Genomic DNA, 11,336 nt, shown 5'->3' on the forward strand with positions numbered 1-11,336 from the left:
GGGCTCCTGACGCGCAGGCTCAGCGGCCATGGCTCACGGGCCCAGCCACTCCGTGGCATGTGGGATCTTCCCAGACTGGGGCACGAACCCGTGTCCCCTGCATCGGCAGGCGGACTCTCAACCACTGCGCCACCAGGGAAGCCCTAGTCTTTGTTTTTTAAACTTAGGGAAATAGGGAAGAGTAAGTGTTTTATTGCTGTTTTATTAATTGGAATAATGAGGACTTGTAAATGACAGTGAGACAGAGATCTGTCTGTAGGCTTTCTCAATTCTGTGTCGGATCACAAGTTTCATATTTTAATGGTGTATTCATTTTGTGTGATAGGCAAAATGAATGTAATAAAAGGATCCTCAGGATAAAACACATAATTTGCTATTGTGTCTATGATGACTCTCTTCTCATTAAGTGGGTAAGCTCATCTGAGGCATTTTGCAGTGGTGGAAAATTCTCTGGTATGCCTGTGTGTGTGTGTGTGTGTGTGTGTGTGTGTGTGTGTGTGTGTGTGTAGGGGGAATGATTGGATGAGAAGAGATATGAATCCATTTTCTATTTTTCTATAGGAATTAAGCTTGAAAAACTTTTATGACAAGGATTTGCAACCTGAATGAGTTGTTACTAGAAAGCAGTGGAAAGAAATGGTAATGAAATAAATGATTCTGTTTCAGAACTGGGGAGCCTCACCACAGCTAATTTGATGGAGAAGGTACGAGGCCTTCAGAACCTGGCCTATCAGTTGGGGCTGGATGAGTGTGAGTACCCAGATCACATTTATTCAGGGTTGCATGTTGTATATTTCATGATGAGTTCTGTCATAATTCAGAAAGTATCTTTATTAGGTGTTTTAAAGGTAAGAAGCCATTGAAATCTAAAGTATGCCACTTATGATAGAATGTGCTGGAATAATTACTGAGTTTACTAGGTTACAAGTTGTTTTTTGCCATACAGTTAAAGTATATTGGAAACTCTTAGAGTTTAAAGTGATAGAATGTCAAATCAAGCTAGCTTAAGCAAAAGAAGGATTTTATTCACATAAATCAAAATTCTAGGAGTAGAAATAGCTTTGAGCATCTCTAGAGCCATGACTCATTATTTATTTACTTTTTATTGAAGTATAGTTTTTTTAAAATATTATTTATTTATTTATTTGGCTGCGCCAGATCTTAGTTGTGGCATGCAGGTTCTTCGCTGTGGCATGTGGGATCTTTAGTTGCAGCATGCGAACTCTTAGTTGTGGCATTTGGGATCTAGTTCCCTGACTAGGGATTGAACCCAGGTCCCCTGCATTGGGAGTGGGGAGTCTTAGCCACTGGACCACCAGGGAAGTCCCTGAAATATAGTTGATTTACAATTTTGTATTAATTTCTGCTGTACAGCAAAGTGACTCAGTTATACACGTATATACATTCTTTTTTAAGTTCTTTTCCATTATGGTTTATCTCAGGAGATTTGATATAGCTCCCTGTGCTATACAGTAGGACCTTGTTTATCCATTCTAAATGTAATAGTTTGCATTTACTAATCCCAAACTCCCAGTCCATCCCTCCCCAGATCCATGACTCTTAATGATGTCTTTGGAATGTGCTCTTGTTCTTACTTTTTGAGTTTTGCCTCTCAAAGCTCTGCTTCACTCGTGCATTCTTCTTCTTCTTTGATCTAGCACTGGGGAAGGTGGCCAGTAGGAACTCCAGTTCATATGTCTTTAAATCTCGTAATCCCGGGACTTCCCTGGTGGCACAGTGGTTAAGAATCCACCTGCCAATGCAGGGGACACGGGTTCAATCCCTGGTCCAGGAAGATCCCACATGCCGTGGAGCAAAAAAGCCTGTGCGCCACAACTGTTGAGCCTGTGTGCCACAACTACTGAAGCCCACGCGCCTAGAGCCCATGCTCCGCAACAAGAGAAGCCACCGCAATGAGAAGACTGTGCACCGCAACAAAGAGCAGACCCTGCTCGCCGCAACTAGAGAAAGCCCATGCGCAGCAACAAAGACCCAATGCAGCCAAAAGTAAATAAATAAAATAAAATAAATTAATTTTTAAAAAAATCTCATAATCCCAAAGGAAAGAACATCTTTTCTGAACATTCCAGAAGAAAGGTCCTGGGGAGGACTCTGACTGTTCCATCTTGGCTCACATATCTATCCTGGAACCAGTCCTTTGGCCAAGTAGCATAGAGCACCGAGATGGGCCAGGCCTGGGGCCTGGCTGCAGAGGCAGGTTGGAATGGTTAGTCTGACTCAAATCATGTGGAATGCAATAGGGGAGGACTGCTTCCCCAAAGGAAGGGTTATATAAGAGACCAAGAACATAATCTGCTAGCATGAGTAATGCTTTTAAAGTTCTCATCTATTCCTGTCTGCTGTCCATTCTTTTAGTTTAAAATTATTTCTTTAGAAACTATATCTCTTTCCATACTGTATTCATTATAGAACTGGAAAAGGAATTGTAGAAAAATTTCACTTTGTAATTGTAAGAAATACTCAGCATAATTAGAGTGGTTAGAACTTTGTTCTCATTGGATAGGTACCTCCAGACACCTTCATAAATGCACAGTTTTGAGAGGCTACTATAGCTTATAACTTTCTTCAAAACTGCAAGTTTTGTACTGATTAGCACAATCCCAACAATAGTTTCACAAATTGTTTCTCTTGTTTATAGAGTATATAGTGGATTCGTCCACATCATTGATTTTACTACCAAATTCAACATTTCACTTTAAAATTTAATTTAAAACTTCTAATTTTTGACTAATAGACAACACTTCCTTAGTCCTCTTTATGTTTTCTTTATTTCCATTACTGTCATTAGCAGTTGACATTCTTTTACCAAGAAAACATTTTTTAATCACTTCATGAATCAAGGAGCAGAGAACAAAAAACTGCTTTGAGGTATGGTTGCTAGGTGGTCTGCTAGGTTCACTCATTGTTACCTAACTCCTCTGTGTACTAGTCATTTATTTCTCGTGATTAATGTTTATGTCTTGGCAAAATTACTGATTACCATGTATGTCATGGACCTCAAGGGTTTATAATGAAAACCCTGTGATTATTAAATTCATGAATGCGAGGCTTGTACAGTATAGAACTTGATTCTGTTTCTAGCTCTGGATAATACATGCTGTAATGATCACAGTGATCAATCCTTTATCTCTCTGTGTCAATTTTTCTTATGAAATAAAGTTTTATGCTCATTATATCAAGAAGATGCTATATTACCAAATATGTTTATCAACAGTGTTGTCTCTAGTTTGTTGTAGATAAAATTACTATATTTCCTCTGATTAGTTTTTCTTTTTCTATTTCCCTACTGAGAAAGATAATGAAGTATTTTTTTCCCCACTTTTTATTATGGAAAATTTTAAACATATACCAAAGGAGAGAGAGTAGAATATTGACCTCATATACTTATGACTTGGCTTCAATAGTTAGCATATGGCCAATCTGTTTCACTTATACCAACCTACATAATTACTTAAAAGCAAATCTCAGACATCATATCATCTCACTACCAAATAACTTCATATGTGAGTCCAAAAGACAAGGACGCTCTCTTTCTCTCTCCTTTTTTTTTTCTTTTTAATATAACTGCAATTCCATTATTGTGCCTAAAAAATTTTAATATACTTGCTTAATATAATCAGATAGCCAATCAGGATTCAGATTTCCCTGGTTGACTCATAATTGTCTTTATATAGTTGATTGGTTTGAATCAGGATTTAAATAAGGTACTGTATTTGATATGTTTCTTAAGTCTCTTTTAATCTGTCAGAGTTCCACCTCCCATTTATTTTCCTTTGCCACTTATTATTATTTGTTATTTGTTCTGTAGAATTTTCTACATTCTGGATTTTTTTGCTTACATCCCTGTGGTAGTGCTTAATATGTCCATCTATCCCTTTTTATTTCCCAGTAACTAGATCTAGAAGCTCACAAAGATACAGGATTGATTTTTATTTTTATTTTCAATTTGGCAAGAGTATTTCATAAATGGTGTTGTATACATCCTATAGAAGGGTACATCGTGTCTGCTTGTCTCTCTTTGTGATGTTAAAATTAATTCATTGATAAAGGTATTACTAGCCTCATCTATTATTCATTGTAAAATTCTTCATCAGCCTTACACCCAGAGTTTTACAGGCTTTGAAAACTGCCTAGATTCACTATTTTATTATAGGTTGCAAAATGATAATACACTAATTCTGTCATTCCTTCTTATTAGCTAGAATTTTTCTGTAAAGAAGAACTTTATCTTATCGACTATGTATTATTTAATACCTTGAAAGCTGTTCTTACTGGATGAATGATTCTTTCTCTTTATCAGTTTTTAGAATAATGAGTCGGTTCTCTGAGCATCAATAAATCTGTGTTAATGTCTTTCCACAGAATCAAAAACTTGGTGTGGTTTGTTTCAGTTTTTAATCCACACAGTTAAAATCATTATTATTAAGTATTTATATTTCTGAAACTTAAGGCTTTGGAGGTAGGGGTTTGAAGTCACCTAGCTTAGTCACCTTAAGCATGGAACCAAAATTCTGCCAGATGAGTTCCATGAGCACAGCTGAGAGTTTTCAAAATTATTTTCTAGTTCAAAATTCAACCTTCTTTCAACTTTTGTAGCAGTGCTTTGCTACTGATTGTTATTTTTCCCAATCATAACAATTAGCTGACATACAGAAAATAGTTTTTAAATTTAGAATTGGAAAGAATCACATTGATACGGAGTGGACTTCTTGGATACAAACTCTCTGTGTTTTATTGTGTATAGTGTATTTGCATAGAAACAAGATCTTTTTTTTGTCCTTACAGATTATTCATCTACTCTAGGGGTTGACATTTACTTGACACCCTAATCTGGTGTTTCGATGTCTCAATCCTCTTTCCTGCATTAATTGAGAGGATGACATGGATGAAAAATAAGCAATAGGAACTGATGAATCCCCAAGGACCAGTGATCCTGTTTTCATGCAAATATCTGCACTGATAAAGATGATGGAAAGAAAAAAATGCAAAAAATATTTGTCCTCAAAACAAGATTGTTTGTCACTTCCCTGGAGCATTGTTAAATGTTAGTATAGAGATAATGTGAACCTTCTAGGGCTGATAGTAACTAGATTGTGTCTTTTGGAAGATGAACCCAGCCCTTTGATTTGGTACATTTTTGTGTCTCAGACAACTCTTTTGGTGTACAGATTTTGGAATGCAGTAATATTTTGTATAGGTATTTATAGCTTTTCATGATTGGGGCCCTCTGACTTGATTTGGGCAGTTAATTTATGTGAAATTCCCATGAAAAATATAGAAATATAAAAAACTGCCTTACCATATAAAGAATTCCATTTCTGTTGCTTCCATCTGAGTTCAGTGTCCTTCCTGTTTACTGAAACTATTGTAGTCACCTTCTAACTGCCCTCCCTGCCTTTCAACTACCTCATATCAGTCCATCTTTTTTACCACTAACAGGTTAATTTTTCCAAAGTACCATTTGCTTCTGTTTGTCCTTTGCTCTTAAGTCATTAGTAGTACTTCATTACCCATATGATAAAATTCAGATTCCTTAGCATGGCATTCAGAATCCTCTTAACTCTGGGCCGAGCCTAATGTCTAGCCTTCTTACTTCTCCTCTACCAAAACACCATGCATTGTCCTCATTTGAAATATTCTTCCTGGAACACTCCCCCATCTTCTTAATTCTATTCATGCTATTCCTTTTTCTCAGAAAACCCTCCCTGACCTATTTCTAATATTAGGACTTTTATTTGTCCTTCATTATTCAGCCAGAATCTACCTCTTTTATCAGCCTTTCCTTTTTATACCTGATCTGGAAAGTGAAATCGCTTTCTTGGCCTCCCAAATTGCTCCTACAGCAGTTCGTTTGTTTCATTTTATCATTCTGGGAGATTTTTGGTACGTGTCTTATCTCTTGGATTAATTGTAACTCTTTAAGGTAAGAATCATATTTTGGGCCTGTCTATGTAGCCCACAGAGTACCTGGCATATGGTAAACGTGCAATGTATATTTGCTGACTGAATGCACGATCAACTGCTTGATGCCTTTAGATGAAATGACAGATATTTTAAAAATTTATTTTATTATGTATATATATTTTTATTTTTGGCTGCATTGGGTCTTCATTGCTGCCCGCGGGTTTTTTCTAGTTGCTGCGAGCAGGGACTACTCTTCGTTGCGGTGCGTGGGCTTCTCATTGCAGTGGCTTCTCTTGTTGCGAAGCAGGGGCTCTAGGCGCGCGGGCTTCAGTAGCTGTGGAGCATGCGCTCAGTAGTTGTGGCTTGCGGGCTCTAGAGCGCAGGCTCAGTAGTCGTGGCACATGGGCTTAGTTGCTCCATGGCATGTGAGATCTTCCCGGACCAGGGATCAAACCTGTGTCCCCTGCATTGGCAGGTGGATTCTTAACCACTGGGCCACCAAGGAAGTCCCGAAATGACAGATTTTTTAAATGAAATCCACTGACTTAAAACTGAAAAAGTGGAAGCTTCTAGAAATTGTTCTTTTTATGGATAGTCTGTGTTTTAGTGAGGAGAAGTAACATTTGAAGTGCTCATAATGTCTGGAATTTTTCTCTTATGACAGTGGATGATCAACAACCCATAGTAAAGATAGAGTGAAGCTTGTTGGTAATGGTTTGGTTTTATCTTCTACCTGACCCCTGCTCCATCGCTATTATGATCTGGGCATGATCCTGATTTAGTCATGTTAAGTTGCAACAGAATGTACCTTGTTTTATTCCTAAGACCCATTGAACCCAGTAAATTCTACTGAATACTGATTCTCAACAGTTTTTGTCCTTTTTTAAAAAAGGTTTCCCCCATCTTTGAAAGCTACAAACCTTTTAGTAGTTATGCAGATGACCTACTTACTAGCTATATTCAATATATTTTTAAATAGAATGTAATGATTGGGAAAGCAGAAGACAGTGCCATTTGAAACTAGGGCTAAAGCTTGGGGTTCTGATGCATTTCTTCTTTTTCCTTTTTTTATAATAGCTTTACTGATATGTAATTCACATACCCTGCAATTCATTTATTTATAGTGTGCAATTCAGTGATTTTTAGTATATTCAGAGTTGTGCAGCCATCACCACAATCAATTTTAGAACATATTCGTCACCCCTCAAAGAAACTCTGTACCCATTAGCAGTCACTCCTCATTTTCCCCCAAACTCCATAGGCCTAGGCCACCACGGATATGCTTTCTGTCTCTGAATTTCTAGTGTGGACTTTTCATATAAATGGAATCATATAATATATGGTCTTTTGTGACTGGTTTCTTTCACTTAACATAGTGTTTTCATTGTTCATCTCTGTTGTAACGTATCAATACTTCATTTCTTTTTTAGGATTGAATAATATTCTGCTGTATAGATATATTTATCTACCAGTTATTCACATTATGTTTATCCACTAGTTGGTGGACATTTGGGTTATTTCCTCTATTCAGCTAGTGTGGATAATGTGCTATGAACATTCATCTACAGGTATTTATGTGGACATAAGTTTTCATTCTCTTTAGCTTATAACTAGGAGTGGTATTTCTGGGTCATATGGTAACTCTACATCTAACCTTTGGAGGAACTGTCAGACTATTTTCAATACTGACTCTGCACCATTTAGCATTCCCACCAGCAGTGTATGAAGGTTCCAGTTTCTGAACACCTTGCCAATACTTATTATTTGTTTTTTAAAAATTATTACATAATCCATCCTAGTGGATATATTATGAGAAGTGATATGTCATTGTGGTTTGGATTTGCATTTGCCTAATAACTAGTGATATTGAGCATGTTTTCATGTGCTTATTGGCTAGTTGTAGATCTTCTTTAGAGAACTATATTCAGATCATTTGCCCATTTTAAAACTGGATTATTTGTATTTTTATTATTGAGTTGTATGAGTTCTTTATTCTAGAAACAGGTCGCTTATTCGATATATAATTTGCAAAAGGTTTTCTTACATTCTGTGGGTTGTCTTCTTACTTTCTTTTTTTTTTTTTTTCCTGCGGTACGCAGGCCTCTCACTGTTGTGGCCTCTCCTGTTGCGGAGCACAGGCTCTGGACGCGCAGGCCCAGCGGCCATGGCTCACCGGCCCAGCCGCTCCACGGCATGTAGGATTCTCCCGGACAGGGGCACGAACCCGCGTCCCCTGCATCAGCAGGCGGACTCTCAACCACTGCGCCACCAGGGAAGCCCTTCTTACTTTCTTGATGGTATTCTTTGGGACACAAAAGTTTAATTTTGATGAAGTCCAATTTATCAATTATTTCTTTTGTTGGTTACATTTTGATGTCGTACCTAAGATACCATTTCCTAATTTAAGGTCCTAAAGATTTATGCCTGTGCTTTCTTCTAAGAGTTTTATTCTTAGCTCTTATAGTTAGGTATTTGATCCATTTTAGGTAAATTTTTTATATATATTGTGAAGTAAGGATCCCAATTCATTCTTCTGAGTGGATATCCAGTTGTTTCAGCACCATTTGTTGAAAAGACTATTCCCTTCCCATCGAATTGTCTTGGCATTTTTGTTAAAAATCAATTGACCATAAACATGAGGGTTTATTTCTGGATTCTCAGTTCTATTCCATTGATCTATATTTCTATCCTTATGCCAGTCCCTCACTGTCTTGATTACTGTTACTTTGTAATAAGTTTTGAAATTGGGATGTGTGAGTTTTCCAACTTTGTTCTTCTTTTTCAAGATTTGTTTTTGGCTATTCTGGGTCCCATGAATTTCCATAGGAATTTTAACTTGTCATTTGTTGCAAAGAGCTCAGCTGGGACTTTGGTAAGGATTGCATTGAATCTGTAGATCAGTTTGGGGAGTATTGCTATCTTAATGAAATTAAGGTGATTCATGAATGTGGTATGCCTTTCTGTTTATTCAGGTCTCCTTTAATTTCTTTGAACAATGTTTTGTAGTTTTCAAAGTATAAGTTTTACACTTAATTTGTTAAAATTTATTCCTAAGTATTTTAATTTTTTGATGCTATTATAAGTGGAATTGTTTTCTTAATTTCATTTTCAGTTTGCTCATTGCTACTGTAGAGAAATGCAATTAATTTTTTTTTTTTTTTTCGGTACATGGGCCTCTCACTGTTGTGGCCTCTCCTGTTGCGGAGCACAGGCTCTGGATGCACAGGCTTAGCGGCCATGGCTCACGGACCCAGCCGCTCCGCGGCATGTGGGATCTTCCCGGACCGGGGCACGAACCCGTGTCCACTGCATCGGCAGGCGGACTCTCAACCACAATGCAATTAATTTTTGTGTATTGATCTTATATCCTGCAACTTTACTGAACTCATTTATTAGTTCTAATTGTGTTTTAGTAGATTACTTAAGATTTTCTCTCTACAGAATTATGTCATATGCAAATAGAGGTATTTTACTTCTTCTTTCCAATCATCCAGCCTTTCCTTCCTTCCTTCCTTCCTTCCTTCCTCCCCTCCCTCCCTCCCTCCCTTCTTTCTTTCTTTTCTCTTTTCCTTTCCTTTTTTTTTTAATTTTTGCCTAATTGCCCTGGCTAGAAATTCCAGTACAGTGTTGAATAGAAGTGGCAAGAGGGGACATTCTTGTCTTCCTCCTGATCTTAGGGAGAAAGCATTAAGTCTGATATTAGGCTTTTTGTACATGCCTTTGGCAGTTTGAGGATGTTATCCTTTTTTTTTTTTTTGGCTGCACTGCAAGGCTTGTGGGATCTTAGTTCCCTGACCAGGGATTGAACCCATGCCATTGCAGTGAAAGCGTGGAGTCCTAACCACTGGACCGCCAAAGAATTCCCTGAGGATGTTATCTTTTATTCTTAGTTTGTTGAGTGTTTTTATCATGAAGACGTTGAATCTGATGTATTTGTTGTTGATTACACTTCACCATATACCATATAATAAAAATATCAATTTGATTTATACTCATTTACTTGTACTGGTTTGAAATTACCTTGTACTATAAAGAAAAGATTGGTAAAAAGTTATTAAGTAGGGGGCTTCCCTGGTGGCACAGTGGTTGAGAGTCCACCTGCCGATGCAGGGGACACGAGTTCGTGCCCCAGTCTGGGAAGATCCCACATGCCGTGGAGCGGCTAGGCCCGTGAGCCATGGCCGCTGAGCCTGCGCGTCCGGAGCCTGTGCTCCGCAACGGAAGAGGCCACAATAGTGAGAGGCCTGTGTACTGCAAAAAAAAAAAAAAAAGTTATTAAGTAAATAAGATCACACTGAGTATATTACTGTCTAAAAAAGCTTTAAGAAATTTGGCTGATTTTGATATAAGTAGTTGCTTCTGCTAATTTATCATTTAGTCCTGTATGTTCATTTAGCTGTTTCGGTAGGACTGTTATTTGGCTAAATTTAATCACTTACCAGTTTTTAAAAAGCAACATCTTATTGTAAAAAAGGTTGAGACTTCCCCATTAAAACCTGGTATGTCATCCCGATAGTCTACACTGATGAAGTTGTCTGCACCAGAAATTATTTGGTACAACCTCCTTCCTTCTTTCCTCCCTTCCTCTTTTCTCTTCTTTTCTTTTCTTTCTTTTTTATTTATTTTTTGTCCATGTGGTGGGGCATGCAGGATCCTAGTTCCCCAACCAGGGATGGAACCCGCACTCCCTGCAGTGGAAGTTCATAGCCCTAGGCACTGGACCACCAGGGAATTCCCTGGTACAACTTTCTTTGGTGGTGGTACCAAAGAAAAACTTCTGCTTCCAAGCTAGGCTATGGTAAAGTAGACTTCTCCACCCTCTAGGTATGTGGTTTTTGAAAAAGTGACCATTTGTAGTAGTTAGAAATTGTTTCCCATCTAGATAAAATTCTAAAGAACAGTTAGCTCTTTTAATTTCTTATTTTAATCTGTGAAGGAGGGCAGGGAGAGAATAACTGGGACTCTTACACCCTGGATATTCTTCTCTGTGGCCTGACATCAGACTTCTTTGACTGGCTTACTTTACAAAGCCTGTACCTCTAGCTATAATAGTTAAAAGTTAAATTAACTGTACTTGATTGATTAAGGAGAAAAATGATTTTTCACTAGCCTTTAACCTCTAGATGGCAGTGTGAGTCTTACTGTACTTCTGGCTTTTCCTCTACCCATATCTCTTGAACTGGGTTTCTGATTTAGGTACAAATTCTTATGTCTTTACTGGACTACTCTCCTAACTTTGTTGATGCCTTACTTGATTTTTAGCTTTTTATTTTTCCTTTTCATCTCTCCACATTAAAAAAAATTCCCTTCTTAAGCAGTGTGTATTTTTTTTTTTTTTTTTTTTTTTTTTTTTTTTTTTTTTTGTGGTATGCTGGCCTCCCTCTGTTGTGGCCTCTCCCGTTGCGGAGCAC

General features: G+C 37.7%; 1 protein-coding gene across 24 annotated transcripts in view; it reads left to right on the forward strand.

The window, feature by feature from the left end:
- Positions 1 to 11,336, forward strand: part of LIN52 (lin-52 DREAM MuvB core complex component) — a 127,530-nt gene that overhangs the window by 11,763 nt on the left and 104,431 nt on the right. For 19 of the 24 annotated variants that reach the window (XR_008618710.1, XR_008618705.1, XR_008618707.1 and 16 more), the window contains one exon: positions 667 to 750. Coding sequence is in view for 17 of the 24 variants with exons in the window: in XM_024116906.3 (XP_023972674.1) it covers positions 667 to 750 (84 nt within the window). In the remaining 7 variants the exon portion in view is untranslated. Of the gene's footprint in view, positions 1 to 666; positions 751 to 1,658; positions 3,633 to 4,806; positions 5,825 to 8,024; positions 9,953 to 11,336 lie in introns of those variants that run through there. The other 5 variants (XR_008618708.1, XR_008618704.1, XM_055088599.1 and 2 more) reach the window with 5 other exon arrangements.

Source organism: Physeter macrocephalus, chromosome 11 (assembly GCF_002837175.3).
Source record: "Physeter macrocephalus isolate SW-GA chromosome 11, ASM283717v5, whole genome shotgun sequence".
Taxonomy (NCBI): Eukaryota; Metazoa; Chordata; class Mammalia; order Artiodactyla; family Physeteridae; genus Physeter; species Physeter macrocephalus.